Raw genomic sequence first — 18,415 nt, 5'->3', positions numbered from 1 at the left:
GAAATGAGGAAAGAACAAAAGCATAAATGAAAACTGGTTTATACCCTTTAGCCTCCTGCTCTTTTGAGAAAATAAGGGACACATACAAAGTAAGCACTAAAGAGGCGCATGCAGACACACACACACACACACACACACACACACACACAAACAAGCTATTGGTGTGTAGTATAGTCCAAAGCCCATAGGAGTGCTAAGAACAAGGAATGGGACTATCTCTTATTAGATCCAAATCCTCAGGCCTACCAAGTCCCTGGCACAGAGTGGCTGCTCAAAATCTATTTAATTTGTTAAATGCCTACTGAGTATCAGGCATTTTAGTAGGTGTCAGCAGTAGAGAAATGTGTATGGTGTGATCTCTAACCTGAAGATGCTCATGTGGGCTGGAACTGCTGCAGAAAACTTTAAGATACAGCTGAGCCTTTGAGAAAGGAGAAGATGCAGGTGGGAGGAGATAAGTTAGGAAGAATGAGAACAAAGGCACTGGCCCATAATAAAAACAATATTATGGGTGATTACAGGGAGTGAGTAGGACACTGAGTAGATTTTATCTCCCAAAGCAGAGAATTTATGTGGGAAGTTGTGAGAAGAAACACTGATAGATTAAGGAAAACCTATGTAATGATTTGAAAGGCTAATATGGGAAACAACCAACTAACACTGTTTTAATTCTGAGAATGGACCCCATAGAAGGTATTTATGGTGCAGCTAATTTGAGTGGTGGAAATAAACTAGCTGGCTCATGGCAGCACAATTTATTATGAGGGTCATTAAAGGAACTATTTTACTATATGCCATTCTCTCTGATTACCACAGCTTCTTCAGCGACTTTTATTATCAGTATAGGCCTTAGGGAAGTGCATAAAATTTATAATATGTAAGGCATGAGGAAAAGCAAAATGATATTTATTAGGCATCTTCTTAGATTTCTTTCCTTTTTTTTAGAGAGAGAGAGAGAGAGAGAGAGAGAGAGTAGGGGCATAGGAAGAGAGAATCATAAGCAGGCTTCATGCTCAGCAGCATTGAACGGAGGAGCCCAAGGTGGGGCTTGTTCTCATGACCCTGAGACCATGACCTCAATCAAAATCAAGTGTCAGATGCTTAACTGACTGAGTCACCCAGGTGCCCCTTTAGATTTTAATAGTAATGAGTGTGAATATGACTGAATATTAACAATGGTGGTTCTACCAATTGTGTGAATTAGAATATATTAATCACTGCTTTGGGGAGGGGAAAGAAGTTATTTAAGAATAGTTAAGTGAGGGGATCCCTGGGTGGCGCAGCGGTTTAGCGCCTGCCTTTGGCCCAGGGCGCGATCTGGGAGTCCCGGGATCAAGTCCCGCGTCAGGCTCCCTACATGGAGCCTGCTTCTCCCTCTGCCTGTGTCTCTGTCTCTGCCTCTCTCTCTCTCTCTATGTCTATCATAAAAAACAACAACAAAAAAAAGAAACTTAAGTGAGTGGGAAATGCCTGAAAAAATGTTCCACGTAGGCCTGACGAGGCCAGCTAACAGATAATACGGGGGGAGGGGGCAGTTGCATTTCAAAGTAATTTATGATGAAACTGCTATAATGAGTATAACTTTATTCCCTTGTTGCAGAGAGGCTTTTAGTTTATTATTACTGAAATGTGTTTAACTGAACGCCTCTAAGTCAGAATCCGGCCCAGGCGGAACAATACAGCAGCGCCACGGGGCCTCGGTTGGCCTTGGATGGCCGAACCCCCGCCGACCCCACCTGCAGGCCACCTGGCGCACCCCGCGCACAGGACCAGGTCCCCTGCGGAGAGCCCCTCCTCCGGGGAAAAGGGGCGCAGCCGTATTGGGGGCCGCCTCCCCTGCCCGTCACGCAACCCGTGTTCGTGGGGAACCTGGTGCTAAACCATTCCTAGACGACCTGCTTCTGGGTCAGGTTTCGTATGTAGCAGAGCAGCTCCCTCGCTGCGATCTATTGAAAGTCAGCCCTCGACACAAGGGTTTGTTAAATAAAAAAGAAAGAAAAAAAATGAAATGTGTTCAAGATGAAAGATTTTATATTACATGCAGTATAAATAAGAATAAAAGGTTTTGGGAAATCATGGTCAGATTCTTCCCTCCCATAGTTCTATTTTCACAAAATCAGAAACAAATGCATCACAAGGTGACCCTGAGAATGCTAGACAGAGTAGAAAGTCATCTAGAGGGCAGCCCCGTGGCCCGGCGGTTTGGAGCCGCCTTCAGCCCAGGGCGTGATCCTGGAGAACCAGGATCTATCTACTCCCACGTTGGGCTCCCTGCGTGGAGCCTGCTTCTCCCTCTTCCTGTGTCTCTGCCTCTCTCTCTCTCTCTCTCTCTCTCTCTCTCTCTCTCAGTGTCTCTCATGAATAAATAAATAAATAAATAAATAAATAAATAAATAAATAAATAAAACAAATATTTAAAAATATTTTAAAGAATAAATAAAATCTTAAAAAAAAGTCATCTAGACATAATCAGCCAGGACCTTATAAGTGTTAAACTGACATTCCTTTGCTAGTCTAACGTAGTTGAGTGTATAAAATTTAGAGTTAGGCAGCTCTATAGACCTTTCCTACTAATTGTGTGATCCTGAAAATTGTGACCAACCTCTCTGACCCTGCAAGTGTCTACACTATAAAATCTGAATAAGAATACTTACCATACATAAGATGTGTGAGGATAAAACGAAATTAACACAATGATATATACAAACTGTTTAGCACAGTGCTTTGTGGACCAAAGTAAGCGTGTGATATTAATATTAGATAGTTATTATTCCTGATACTTCTGGTATTACTACTATTAGTTTACTGAAACAGGAATATGCTGGATTGAATCAGAACACCTATATTTAGGTCCTGATCAGTTACTACCAAGGATCTCAACTTCCCCACCTATAAATGGCAATATTATGCTGACAATAATAACTGCTTTGCCTAAATCAAAAGATTATGGGTAGCTCTAAAGGTAATGTATTTGCAAACTATAAACTGTCAAATTAAAAATATCCCCTCTCACTTTGACTATATACCTAAATGAAAGATACTCAAGTATAAGGTCGTTTGCCTGTACTTAATACACATGAATGTAATACTACTCACTCTATTAGTGCAAGGGAGAAAAGATTAGTTTTTCAGTAATGATGACCTATTATGAGACTGGCTCTTTAAAGTTGTATTAACATATAATACTACTGCTATCTATGAATGTGAATCTTGTAAACTTTTAGTGGTACATAATCTACTCAACTTGACCTTGACCTTCTATTCAGAAAATGCGAACCTAAGTACATGATTTACTACTAATAATTCCCTCTACCAAGATTAATATGAAAACAAACATACTTGTAATCACAGGGACGCCTGGGTGGCTCAGTGGTTGAGCATTTGCCTTTGGCTCAGGGCGTGCTCCTAGAGTGCCAGGACTGGGGGAGCCTGCTTCTCCCTCTGCCTATGTCTCTGCCTTTCTCTATCATGAATAAATAAATAAAATCTTGAAAAAAAAAGTAATCACAAAATTGGGATGCAGTTAGGAAAAAGACAAATTCCCTAAATTTTGGGGCAGCATCTAATTGATTTTGGAAGAATGTCAAGAGTTCATTTTACATTTTGTACTTGAATTGTCAGAAGGCTGGAGATTCTAAGGTGACAAGTGTTGCTGGTGTAAGCAATTACAGAAGGCCTGTCCAGAGCTCGGCGATGGACTAGCAGATGAATGGATAGATGTATGGACGAATGGGAGGAGAGATGGAAACTATAACTCTAAGTTTCACTAATTTATCCCCCATGCCTATCCTTGGATATGAGCCAGGTAAAAATCATTCTCCTCAACACCTAGAAGAAAGAGATGGAATTTAAATATTTTCCTTCACCTGTATCTGATACCTTGTGATTTTAAAAGCCAAGATTTGGGTTAGAGAAAAGTTAGTCTCAGGAAACCACTACAAATAAACTGTGAGGAGAGTTAAATGTAATTTTTCTGCTTGTAATTATCCCACATATGATTCCTTTATGACTTCTTTATTCTGGTTTTTTCCCTACTCTGAAATTCTAGACCATGAACAGGATGTCACAGAGATGGGGACAGAATCAAAGTGGGCACTGCAACCAATACTATACAAACATTGTCATGATGGTTGGTTAAATGAAAAAATAGTAGACTGGGACTGGAGTAAAAGGAAGGCTTTGGTCTTGAGACTGGAAAACAAAAGAAAGTTTAAGAATTCAATTATGCACAGTATGACTCCCCTCCCCTCACTCAGCTACTTACACAGCACTGGGCATACGTGAATAGAATCCTACAGGATAGGATCATGTGTGATTTTTCTGCTTGGTTGTCAACTAACACTCTCTACTTCTTTCTACCTATAGCAGTTATGCTTATCTGATCTAGTTCAGTGCAAATCCCCTTCAAAATGGTGAAGCACATAATAATATACTGAAAATAGTAAGTTCCCAAGAGGAGTTCAAGAGAGGGGAGGCCATGAATCCATGTTTGCTAAAAGGAAAGGCTTAGCTAGCCTCAGAGAACATGGCAGTTTAACTGTTTTTTTTTTTTTTTAAGCAGTTCAAATGTCTGTTTTGTCTCTCCAATTTTTGACATTGAGGTTGAATGCCTAAAATGTTTACAAGAGAAACTGACTAAGTTTTTATTTGGAGAATAAAAAGATAACAGAACAAAAAAATATGGCCAACAGGATGTACTAATCTCCATAATTCTGGGATAAATAAACACCCTTCCTCGGAAAACAGTTTTAAAAAAAGCAAAGGAAAATATTCTCCCTCCACTGGCACATGGAAAGGATGCGGGAGCTCTCAACTACTTACAGTTGTAAACAGTGTGGGCGGGGGGGGGGGGGGGGGGAAAGCAGTAAAGAACAACCAGACCCTGTGAAGTTTCAACAAGAGAAGTGGGTGTCTAACGAATAATAAAAATGCGAGATACAGCTACGAAAATAGGCATGTGGATCCATAGGAAATAAATTGTGCAGGAAAGGAGAGATAATCTGCACAGTGGTGTGCAGAGAGATCAAAACCAAAATTAGCTGTTCAACAAGAATGAAATGGCATCTAAATACACTATACCAACATTTGCTTGAAAAAGAACAAAACATACACTTTGCACCAAACTCTCCCAATGGACAGGTCTCCCCCTGGGAGGGAAGTAGCAGCCCTGCTGAGATTGAAGGCATAAATGAGCATGAAGTCATTCCCCTGGAATTCAGGCTCCTGCATGATGAGAGGAGCTCACCTCTTCCTTTCACATGGGCTGAATGGAAGAAGCAAGGCTCTGGAGATGGGGGAGAAACAGCAGCCTATCAAGTAGCCGCTCTGCTCCCTCAAAGCTCACACAAGGAGGGTCTACTGGTTTTCAAGGGCTTGAGCAGGAGTGCCTTCTGTTTGCAACTGGATCTGAAAAACACTCGCTCCCCACTTCTCTGCCCAGCCCTTCTTGGCTCCTTCTCTGTCTGGTCTCCAATTACTGAGTGTCAGATTTTTCTGTGTTTGTAATTCCTGGCATAGGTAAAACATCTGAATTTATAAGGTTGCATTTGCAGCTCCCTAGAAAACGGTAACATGTAAATGAAAAATTGGAAATTGATGCTTTAAGCTTAAATTCCCATTTAAGAACAAAAGGATAATGTGTTACCAATGAATCAACATGGAAACTGTTTCAAGAAAGAAGAAATCCTATCTGAAGTGGAGGTATCTGGATTAACAAGGACAAGACAGATAACAGGCAGGACAGGAAATCCTGGTAGGACTGCATGGATGCAAATACTCGGCCACGTCCTAAAGACAGCCCATCTCTGAAACTATCCCAAAGAATAAAGAGGTTTTCAAGGCAAAAGAGAACTTACAGAATTATATAGATGAGATGTGCTTTCTTACTGCTTCCATGTAATATGTAGATTTAGAAAGAGGTGAATTCCAATTTTTAAGAACAAAGACATAGAAAATGTCTTTTTACATGAACATTAAGCTTTAGATGAATTCTATGAGCCAGTGAACATAATAATATCCAAAGCCAAACATAATTATTTCAAATAAATATAAGGAACTATTTTTTTTACTATTAAAAATTTTGTTCTTTTACCATTCTACATGGTTTACTTTCTGGTTTACATTTTCAAAAAATTCCTTACCTGGGCTGACTATTCACCTTTTCATGTTTTCCATTGAAGCTCAAACTGCAGAGGTTCTTTGATTTTGAGTGTGAAGAGTCAGATTCCAAATGTGCCTGTGTTTGTTCTCTCAGATGGTCATGAAGAGTTGCCTCCTTTTTCAAGTTCATGTCTGAATACGGGCAGCCAAAAGCACTGGTTTGTATAAAAATGGGTGCACAGTTGTCAGTTTAGAGTGATAAATCAGGAATCCACTGTCACTGGAACAGACTTACATCCAAATTTTAAGAACTGGATGGAGACCTTATTCTTTCACTGAATACACCCTAATAAGTTTATTTTCCTATTGCCCCTTGAAGAAATCTCATGTTCCAGTCTATAGCACTGATCAGCAGAGTATGAGAGGTAGAGTTATCAGCACATACAGTTTATACAATTTTGGAAACCTAAAAATCTAAGAATAACATAATGTGCTTCTGGTAGACCAATGGAAATGTTATATAAACACTTAATTCAAAGTTTGTATCTTCTGATATTTATGCCCTGACTTGACTACCAACATCACAAAATACTACAGGTCACTAAAAATATTCACCGGTATCAGAGAATATTATGCTTTTATTTAACATTCATGTATACAGAAAAACTGTGTCTGTATTTCTGCTTAATCCTCCTGAAACTTGCTAGGAAGTATTGTGTTTGAATGTGAAGGAACACCTAAGATGAAAAAGGAGAGACCACAGTAAAGTCTGAATCCCCAATCTTGGATGTTGTCTAGAGCCTAATTGGTAAGGATTTGCCAGGACATGTGATCTGATCCTTTCTATGGACTGCTTGGTAGTCTCTGCCAGACTTCTGTGCCAACATTCCTGTCTCCAAAAAAGCTCCAAGCTTCTGCTGCTGCTTAGGAGTGAGGGAGCCTCTATGAGGGAAGGCACAGGTGTGACAGGTCACCTGCAAGCAACCTCATGGAAGGTGTTTCATGCTCAAGCTTTGGTTTCTCTCCAGTAAAATGGGAAAATCAGATCCAACCCTAAGGTTTGTTGGAACCATGATAAATCTCTCCCCCTCTCTCTCACACACACACTCCAATATAGTAGTGCTATCATCCTCTCCATCGAGGGAAGCACACAGTCAAATACATCAATATCTTGGTAATTGGATCTTTTAAAGAAATTTACTTCCAATTTATTGTACACTTGCTGACATATGATGCGAAATAAATTCTTTTTGGATGCATGAACTTTTTGTTGTTGTTGTTGTTCTTTTAATGTCATGATAAAATCAGGGACCAATGTGGTTTTTCCTCTATTTTAAAGTTGTTGGAGTTTTCCAAGGAGAGCCTATAAAGAGTCAAACTTCAGAAGGCCTTTAGTACCAACCTACATCTAGAGTTGATCTTCTGGATGACACCAGCCTGACCCAACAAGCCAGAGTGAATATGAACTGCAAGAGGGATGATCAGCAGCATTTGCTACAGAAAAGAGGGTCCCTTTTACATGCATGTTCTATAATTCGTAATACTTGGCATTGACTTATTAACTTATTCAGTTGTTGATTCAATAATCCATTAACTGAGTATCTGCTACATCATAGGAATTTTAGAGAATATAAACCTAGTGAAGAAGCTAACTTATTTATAAATAAATATAATTTATAGTAAGAACAAAAAGCTGTCTCTACAGAGTGTGCACTATAGGTCCATTAAAACTCAAAGTTTTCTACGTATATTATTTCTGTTATTTATTACTAAATACCCAAAGATGGTATTTATACATTTTTGTGCAGTAAGAAAACAGTCACACACAGTCACACAATTTTGGGAAAGTTGCTTGCCACGTTTTTGAAAAGCCTCAAAATAGATCACTTAATTAATAGCACCAATCAATCAGGTGGGCAGAAAGGGGACAAGGATTTTAGCATCATCAAAAGAAGAAACATGAGAGAAGTGTGGCATAATCCTGGTGCAAAGAGAAGCCTACGCAGGTGTTTACAGGGTAGAGCAATACTTTGTTTACTGTGACTAATGGCTAGGGGAAATACGTCAGCATATGCTAGAGTTCTGTGTGAGAAGCAAAGATGTGATAAAGTACTGTTTCCAGTAACAACACAGCAGGAGTGATCTGTTTAAGCTGCTGCATACTAGATCTAAAGGAAAGTTTAGGAAGAACTTTCTGCAGATAAAAGTTGAAAGGCATGAGGCTATCCTAAGGGAAACTGGGAAATGTTTATTTCAAGCACAACTGAGTTTTCATTAAGATATTATTACTCAGAAGTTTTGCTCTCCATCTAACACATACTCTCAATTTGAGACTTTGAAATGGCGCGTTATAGTCACGAATTTTCTTAATTCCAACATGATTTGTGTTGTGTGGCACTTATGCTCTCTTCCTAAGGCTTATTTGTCCAGCACCACAGACAGCCACCACAGACCCTCTCATTCTGTACTTGCTTCAGTTGAGAGAAATTTGGTTTCCCTCAACCATTCAACCATCAGTCCCTCTAGTCATTTAATGGCCTGCTTGTTCCTTCCTAATTCCATGTCTAGCCCCTCTGTCTCCAGTAGTGAGGAATGGAACACCCCGAGCTCACTAGAATAGGGCACCTCCAGATTCCACCAGGCAAGCTCTGTGAGGACACATCTCCAGGTTATACAGATTAGAATGAAGTGTGAAGTGCAGAAGAACATAATATTATTTTTTAAAGATTTATTTATTTATTATCTATTCATGATAGACAGAGAGAGAGAGAGAGAGAGGCAGAGACACAGGAAGAGGGAGAAGCAGGCTCCATGCCGGGAGCCCTACATGGGACCCCATCCCGGGACTCCAGGATCGCGCCCTGGGCCAAAGGCAGGTGCTAAACCACTGAGCCACTGGGGTGGCTGGGGGGGGGCAGGGATCCCCCGCAGAAGAATATATTAAATGACAGAAACATATGTTGCGTATTTTGGTGAATAACTCAAAAGAAGATAATGATGGGAGACACGAGTACAAAAGAAGTGGGGATGTTAGCATCTCAGATATAAGAGTCTGTACTCTTTCCAATCTGCTGTTGTGCTGTGAACAAATTTCTGTATTACAAACCTGTGCTTACTTGTGTTCTTGGCACATAGAACATAGTCATGTTAAAGAGATGGCATTCCAAACTTTGGCCTGCCTTTCTGCAAATGCAGACCCTTACTCATGTGCATATGTGTGTGTGTGTGTGTAACAGCATGCATATTCATAAGTACATATAAATCTAAATACATAGGAAAAACCCCCACTGAATTGGGTGCCCTAGGTGTGCTAAAACTTCTAAAACTTACTTTTGGTTTAGCTAAATATTGGAAAAAGGAGGTCCTGAAGATACAGTCTCTTTAGAAAACTGTTGACAAGCTGAAATTTCTATGGCTTAAAGCTCTGTAGGTCAAGGTAAAATTTCAGCTTCTGACTGATAGGAAAGTAGTACATTCAAATTTTAGCTCATTATGGCCAAGATAGGAGTGTAGACACTGTGGGCTGAGGGAGAAGCACTAAGCACCAGTGTTGGGTGGAAGACACAGTTCCTGTGACTGAGCAGATGATTTCCCCAGCCCTCCTTAATTAAGAGTGTGTTTGCTGTTGGCAAGAAAAGAAGGTAGAGACAGCAGGAACTAATCAGCTGACCCATAAGAAAGTGCAGTTCCTAAAAGACAATGATAGTCAAATATCTGAATTTCATATGGTTCGATCGAATAATTGGTAACAAATATCAGCCCTAAGTTCACCAATAGCAAGGCACATGAACAGAGTGTAAACACTAAACAAAGCAAAAAGGTACCAGGCAGTTGCAGACAAGTTTTCCGACAGATCTAAAACTGAGGTCCCAGCAATCCTCTTCATAAACAAAAAGAAACATAAAGATGATGGCAATTAAACATACTAGCTTTGCTTTTTAGGATACGTAAGCATAATGTTAACATCTGAGGATAAGTGGCAAAGTAAAAGTAATTTTTATCAGTGTATGTATTTTTTCTTTAGAAAAACGTCCTGCACTTCTTTTAAGGGCAGTATTCCTGACTGTTGCTCTGCCTTCGAGCTGGGCATAGGTAGGGATGGACATAGCATTGCCCGGCAGCTGACACTGAATCCCTGCTTTTTGTGTCTGGCCTAGGGCCCTCGGCCTTTGGATTCTCCTCCTTCCTTCTGTGCACAGGTTGGTGAGCTTCCCCTACATTCCCAGGATTAATCCTGATCTGAGGCCAAAGGTATTTGCTAAACCCAGTCATTCATTCTAGGGTTCAAAGGTCCAGACCTGAAGCAGTGCCCACTGCTGATACCCGTGCTCATGCCTTGTTTAGGAGTCTAGGCCGGCTAGTGGGCTCCGGGTTTCCTATAAAAGCATATGCCTTAGTCCTTGTTCCCAAGTGCCTCCTCTACTGCCACAGTGAGAATTTGGGGGACAGAAGCCCTATGTTCCCATTTTCTTCTTGGCCCCCTCCCAGGATTTCTGCCTACCAATTCCAACTTAGGAGTGAGGGGCCACTTTGCAGATACCACCTGGCCAGTCCTTCATGTGCTTCTCACCCTGAATTACTCTCTATTACTGTGCTTTGCTCTCTAATTGGGATCCCTACCTACATCATGGATTCTCCTATCTGGCCCCAATTCTGAGTCTAGATGAGGACTACTGATTACCAGACCTCCTGGACTCTGGCTCTTCTCATTCTACTATATTATCATCTGTATCAACACTGTGTTCATTTTCTCATACCCAAGTTGCAAATTTGGTTCCTGCTTCTCTTTGACTACCCTGTTTGGTGAAAATAATGGGCCATGCTCTCTCAAGTCCTGGCCAGTGGGCAGTTTGGCCCATAGATTATAACTGAGTTGTCACAAGTAACGTAAGGGTAGCTTCCCAATGGGTATACAGCTACACTCTCAGGGCAGCTGGGAGGGGCCTATGGAGCCAGAGTCCCAGCTCAGTCCTCCCAGCCTCGAGCAGTCTCCTCCAGGCTCTAAATCTCCTCTTGTTCCCAAGTACTGATTATCATTTTCTCTCTGTGACATGACATGAAAATGTTGGGAAGTGTGACCAATTTCAGCAAAACAGCAAAGATGAAATAGCACCCCCCCCCCCCAGTGCTATATTCCAAAACAAATGAAAACACAGAGGTCAGCAGTATTTCAGGAAGAGTGTCAAGTCGTTGACAACCTTTCTCCTGATCCTAAAAAGTGAAGTTGCCAGAAACAGACAGTAGCTCCCAGGAGAAGCCCTGCTCTAGGAATATGGCCTCATGTAGTCCACCAATTAGAGACAGAGTTAGACTTTAAGGAGTTCTTCTCTAATGTAACTAACCCAGCCCTGATGAGGCCTACTGTGTTTTAGATTTTAGTCTCATTTATTTTACTAGCCAACAATATATACTCTTGTCCTGCTATAACCTACAAAAGACAACACAGAAGAATCATCTCAGCTAGGAGATTAAATTCTAAGTCTCTTCATCTATCTTCAAAATATGAAGAATTACTTGTTGGAGTGGGTAGAAGCATCCTATTTGGAAGCATTCATGAGAAGGTCTGAGAGGTTTGCCTCCCCAAAACAACAGGCAGGAGGGAAGCACTAAATAGTTGCCTCCATCAGATCATGTGAGAGGCCACTGAGACTGGGCAAAGAAAGGGGGTCAGAGAGGAAATGGGAAGGAATTAGAAAAATAAATGCTGCCAATTTGGCCTTGGGCTTTGAAGCGACAAGAGCTCATCCTGTGGCAGGTGCCTGGCATCATACCAGTCATGGTCACATAAGAGGAGCAGCACTCCACTCCACCACACCCCACCCCACCCCACACTTTCCCAGTAGACTCAAAACTGTTTATTCTCAATGTCATTTAACTGTATGAAAATAAGCTACTCCCTTTCAGTCTGTAATACGTGGGTAGTCTAACCTCGCAGAGTAGAAGAATGTGAAATTAACATCTTTTATTCTTTTTTTAAAAAAAAATTTTTTTTAAATTTTTATTTATTTATGATAGTCACAGAGAGATAGAGAGAGAGGCAGAGACACAGGCAGAGGGAGAAGCAGGCTCCATGCACCGGGAGCCCGACGTGGGATTCGATCCCGGGTCTCCAGGATCACGCCCTGGGCCAAAGGCAGGCGCCAAACCGCTGCGCCACCCAGGGATCCCTTAACATCTTTTATTCTTAAGAAAATACTTATTTTGGCCAAAAGACACTGAAAGACATGATAAATACTAAAGTTCAGTTTTTTGAAATTATGGAATACCTATAATAGTTTTTACAGAAACTTTTAAAAGCTAACGTGACTTAAATTATTGATGATTTTGTTTCTATGAGGAGAGCAAGCACAAATACTCATATTCATTACTCCTGTTGACCAAATAAAACTAAGTAATGTTCTCAATGCCAAAAAAAAAGGAGCAAGTACAAATAATAATACATGTTGGAATACAGAGCAGGAAGAAACATCATAGTTTAATATCTGAGGATGTAACACAATTTCTATTATATTGTTCTCAAACACATAAATGGGCAAAAACCAACCAGTATAGATATAAGATGCTTAGGTCTTAGGGCTAGTTTTCTTCAAATTCAGCTCGTTTTCAAATAAAGTCATTCCTCTCCATAAAATAAAAAATAAATAAATAAAATAAAATAAAATAAAATAAAATAAAATAAAATAAAATAAAATAACATTAAATTTGCCCCAAACAAATTATGGATAAATCTTCTTCGAGTCTGACTAGTTTTTGCTCATAAAATAGCTGACATCATCACTTAACTGTCATTAAATGTATGAATGCACATAGTAAGCAAAAACGAATAAATATTAAAAACAGAAGTGTCATAAGTAGAGTTTAAAGAAATCTACAGCTATTGAACTCAGAATTCAAAAGGCTGGATAAAATGAATTTGGTTCTAAAGACACATTTCTGTGGGGGTAATGCAGCCTGTGAAGTCATGCTAGATATTATGAACTTGCTACAATGGGCAGTTAGGAAGTTGAAAGAGAATTACTACATCAATGGAACATTGTAATTGGTTGAATAAAGTGCCAAAATGCACAGGTTTAAGAATCGGAGGAAACTGGATTAAAGCTCTTAGCTCCAGAACCTTGGGCAAGCTATTCAACCTCTCTGTTTTTCACTTCTTCACCTATAAAGGACATAGTTCTTATAAGGATTTTTGTGGAAATCAAATGGACAAATCAAGCAAGGTCCTGATATAATGACTAGCACAAATTAAATGTTCATGTATTTTTTATTTAAAAAAATTTTATTCTGATTTATTATTCTTTTGACACATAAAAAGTTGTACATATCTAATATATACAATATGAGGAGTTTGGGTTAAGTATACACCCATGAAATCATCACCATCAACGAGGCCATCAATACCCCCAAAACTCTCCTCCTACCACATTTAGTATTTTAAAAATTTTTTTAGTGGTAGGAACATTTAATGTAAGGTCTACTCTCTTAAAAATTTTAAGTGTATGTAACAGTTATTAGCTATAGGCACTGTGCTTTATGGTAGAAATGTGGTATTGATCTTGCATAACTGAAAGGTTGTGCCTTTTAACCCTCCAACCTCTCCATTTCCCCCCATCCCCAACCTTTAGCATCCACCACTCTACTCTCTGCTTCTAGGAGTCTATTTTAGATTCCACATTAAAGTGATTAATAATACAGTATTTCTGATGCTTATTTTACTTTGTATAATGAACTCCAGGTCCATTCATGGTGTCAATGGCAGGTTTTTCTTCTTTTTCAAGACTAATTTTCTGTTGTATGTATATGTCACATTTTTTCAATCTATTCATCCACTGATGGACACTCAGGTTGTTTCTATAACCTGGCTCTTGTGAATAATACTATAATGAACATGGGAGTGCAGGTATCTCCTCAAGATTCTGACTTAAATTCCTTTAGATATAAACCCAAAGTGAGACTGCTGGGTAATACAGTTGTTCTGTTTTTAATTGTTTGAGGAAACTCCATATTGTTTTCCACAGTGGCTGCCCCATTTTACACTACCACAACCATGTACAAGGATTCCCACTTCTCACTCTCACCAAAACTTATCTTTTTATTTTTATTATAGTCCTCCTTCCTGGTGTGAGGTGATATCTCCTTGTGATTTTAATTTGCATTTCTCTGATGATGAGTGTGGTTGAGCATGTCTTCATGTGCCCATTGGCCTTCTGTGTGTCTTCTTTGGAGAAATGTTTATTCAGGTCCTTTGTTCATTTTTAAATTACATTATTTGTGGTTTCTGTGATTAAGTTGAATGAATTCTTTATATATTTCGGATTTATCACATATGTACGGTTTGCAAATACTTTATCCTATTCTGTAAGTTATCTTTTTATTTTTTTTGTGTGGTTTCCTTTGCTGTACAGAAGCTATTTGGTTTTATGTAATCCAATTTGCTTATTTTTGCTTTTGTTGCTTGTGTCATTAGTATCACATCCAAAAGATTATTGCCGAGACAAATGCCAAGAAACTCTTTACCTATGTATTCTTCTAGAAGTTTTATTTATTTATTTATTTATTTATTTATTTATTTATTTATTTATTTTTCTCTTCTAGAAGTTTTAAAGTTTCAGGTCTTACATTTAAGTTTTTAATTTATTTTGAGTTGGTTTTTGCGTATAAGAGTCCAGTTTCATTCTGCATGTGGATATCCGATTTTCCCAATGCCATTTATTAAAGAGACTATCATTTCTCCATTATGTGCTCTTGCACCCCTGTCAAAGATCAGTTGACCATGTAGATTTACTTCTGGGATCTATTCTGCTCCATTAATCTGTGTGCCTGCTTTTATGCTAGTGGTATACTGTTTTGATTACTATGTTTTGATTATATTATAGTATAATTTGAAGTTAGGAAGAGTGAACTGCCTACAGCTCTGTTATTCTTGCTCAAGACTGCTTTGGCTACTCAGGGTCTTTTTTGGTTCCATATGAGTTTTAGGACTGTTTTTTCTAATTCTTTGAAAAATGACATTAGAATTTTTATAGGGATTGCACTAAATTTGTAGATATTTTTGGGCAGTATGGATATTCTAATATTAATTCTTCCAATCCATGAACATGGGATATTTTACCATTTATTTATAACTGCTTTAATCAGTGTTTCATCATTTTCATTGTACATATCTTTCACTTCTGTGATTAAATTTATCCCTTAGTACCTTATTCCTTTTGCTGCTGTTATAAATGAGATTTTCTTAATTTCTTTTTCAGATAATTCATTGTTAGTATACAGAAACAGTTTTCAATGTAATCTTTAGGATTTTCAATATATAAGATCATGTCAACTGCAAACAGAGGTAAGTTTACTTCTTCATTTCTGATTTAGATGACCTTTTAATTGTTTTTTGTCTAATTACCCGGGCAGGCCTTACAGGACTCTGTTGAACACAAGTGGCAAGAGTGTGCTTCCTTGTCCTGTTCTCATCTTAGAGGAAAATATTTCAGCTTTATCATTGAGTATAACATTAGCTGTGGACTTGTCATGTCCTTTATTATATTGAGCCATATTCTTTCTATACCTAATTTATTAAGAGTTTTTTATCATGAAAGGATGCTGAATTATCTCAAATGCTTTTTCTGCATATATCACAATCATACATTTTTATTCTTCATTCTGTTAATGTGGTGCATCACATTTGTTGAACCATCCTTGCATCCTAGGGATAGATCCCATTCAATCAGAGTGTATGATCATTTTGATGTACTGTTGAATTTGGTCTGCTAGTATTTTTATTTATTTTTTTATTTTTTTATTTTTTATTTTTTATTTTTTTAATTTTTTTTTAATTTTTTATTTATTTATGATAGTCTCTGCTAGTATTTTTAAAAAAGATTTTACTTATTTGACACAGAGAGAGAAAGAGATAGAAAATGAGAGAGCACAAGCAGGCGGAGTGGGAGAGGGAGAAGTATGCTTCCCACTAAACAGGGTATCCAATATGGGACTTGATCCCAGGACTCTGGGATCATGACCCAAACTGAAGGCAGATGCTTAATTGACTGAGCCACCCAGGCATCCTGTTCTGCTAGTATTTTGTTGAGGATTTTTGCATCTATGTTCATTAGGGATATTGCCCTATAAATTTATTTTCTTAGAGTATCCCTTGGTATTAGGGAATTGCTGGCCTCATAAAATGAGTTTGGAATTGTTCCCCCTCTTCACTTTTTTGGTAGAGTTTGAAAAGGACTGGACTTAATTTTTCTCTAAATGTTTAGTAGTATTCACCAGTAAAGTCATCTGATCCAGGGCTTTCCTTGGTTGGGAGGTTTTTGATTACTCATTCAATCTCCTTACTCATTAATGGTCTATTCAGATGTTCTACTTCCTCGTGATTTGTACTCAGAAGGTAGTTTGTTTCTAGTAATTTATCTTCTAGGTTATCCAGTTTGTTGGTATGTACTTGTTCATATTGGTCTCTCTTGATTCTTTATATTTCCATGGTTGCAGTTGTAATGTCTTCTCTCTCTTTTCTAATTTTATTTAGTCTTTTTTTTTTCTTAAACTAGCTTAAGGTATGTTAATTTTTTAAATCTTTTCAAGAAGATAACTTTGTTCCATTGGTCTTTTTATTGTGTTTCTAATGTCTATTTCATTTATTTCTACTCTAATCTTTATTACTTCCTTCCTCATGCTAATTTTGGTCTTATTGTGTTCTTCCCCTCCCCCTAGTTTCTTGAGTTGTAATGTTACGATGTTTGAGATTGTTCTTTTTCTTTCATTAGGCATTTATCAATACCAACCTTCCTCTTAGAATTGGATTTGCTACATCTCATAAGTTTGATGTATTGTATTTTATTTTCATTTGTTTCAAGGTTTTTTTTTTTTCAAAAAAATTCCCTGTTGATTTATTTAAATTGCTAGCTATTGAGGGGTGTGTAAACATTCACATAATTCTGAATTTTCAAATTTTCCTCCTGTTACTGATTTCTAGTTTCAACCATTGTGGTTGGACACTTTACAGGACTTCAACCTTAATAAATTTGTTAAGATTTGTTTTGTTATCTAACCTTTGATCTATCCTGAAGAATGTTCAAACTGTGCTTGAAAAGAATGTGTATTCTATCCTCTTTGGACAGAATGTTCTGTATGTGTGTTAGGTCTATTTGGTCTACAGTACTGTTCAAATTCACTGTGTCCTTATTGAATTTTGTCTGGATGTTCTATCCATTGCTGAAAGTGGGATACTGAAGTCTACTATTTTATTGCTACCTATTCTCCCTTCACTCCTGTTAATGTTTACTGTATATATTTTGGTTCTCCAATGTTGGCCACATATTTATAATTATTATATTCTCTTGATAAATTGACTCCTTTTTCATTATATAATGAATGCCTTTCTCTTATGATAATTTTTAAAAATATTTTATTTTTTTAAGTTATCGCTACACCCAACATGGGGCTCAAGCTCACAACCCTGAGATCAAGAGTTCCATACTCTACTGACTGAGCCAGCCAAGCGCCCCTCTTATGACAATTTTTGACCCACAATAATTTTATCTGACATAAATCTAGGCATCCCTGCTGTCTTTTGGTAACCATTTTCATGGAACATCTTCTAATTCTTTCATTTTCAGCCTATGTGTGTTCTTAAAGCTAAAGCAAGTCTTTTGTAGGTAGTACAACATAGTTGGGTCCTTTTTTTTTTTAATCTATTCAATCAGTCTTTTTCTTTTGACTGGAGAATTTATTCCATTTATTTTTAAAATGATTATTGATAGGCAAAAGCTTATTGATGCCATCTTGATTAAGTGCTTTCCGAATGTTTTCTTTCTTTGTTCTTTTCTTCCTTTTTTTCTTTTCTTTTTTTTTTTTTAATTAATTTTTATTGGTGTTCAATTTACCAACATACAGAAAAACACCTAGTGCTCATCCCGTCAAGTGTCCACCTCAGTGCCCGTCACCCATTCCCCTCCAACACCCGCCCTCCTGCCCATCCACCACCCCTAGTTCGTTTCCCAGAGTTAGGAGTCTTTATGTTCTGTCTCCCTTCCTGATATTTCCCAACATTTCTTTTCCCTTCCTTTATATTCCCTTTCACTATTATTCATATTCCCCAAATGAATGAGAACATACACTGTTTGTCCTTCTCCGATTGACTTATTTCACTCAGCATAATACCCTCCAGTTCCATCCACGTTGAAGCAAATGGTGGGTATTTGTCGTTTCTAATTGCTGAGTAATATTCCATTGTATACATAAACCACATCTTCTTTATCCATTCATCTTTCGATGGACACCGAGGCTCCTTCCAGTTTGGCTATTGTGGACATTGCTGATA

At 38.2% G+C, this 18,415-nt stretch overlaps 1 protein-coding gene across 6 annotated transcripts in view; it reads right to left on the bottom strand.

Annotated features, from left to right (window-relative positions):
- The window catches only part of L3MBTL4 (L3MBTL histone methyl-lysine binding protein 4), a 459,873-nt gene that overhangs the window by 122,141 nt on the left and 319,317 nt on the right, over positions 1 to 18,415 (bottom strand). For 5 of the 6 annotated variants that reach the window (XM_041724323.1, XM_041724314.1, XM_041724342.1 and 2 more), the window contains one exon: positions 6,141 to 6,314. The exons of the other annotated variant lie outside the window; for it this stretch is intronic. In XM_041724323.1, the coding sequence (XP_041580257.1) occupies positions 6,141 to 6,314 (174 nt within the window). The remainder of the gene's footprint in view (positions 1 to 6,140; positions 6,315 to 18,415) is intronic. 6 annotated transcript variants of the gene reach the window in all.

The sequence above is a fragment of the Vulpes lagopus genome, chromosome 1 (assembly GCF_018345385.1).
Source record: "Vulpes lagopus strain Blue_001 chromosome 1, ASM1834538v1, whole genome shotgun sequence".
In the NCBI taxonomy this organism is placed as follows: Eukaryota; Metazoa; Chordata; class Mammalia; order Carnivora; family Canidae; genus Vulpes; species Vulpes lagopus.
This window is presented reverse-complemented; position numbering and strand designations above follow the sequence as displayed.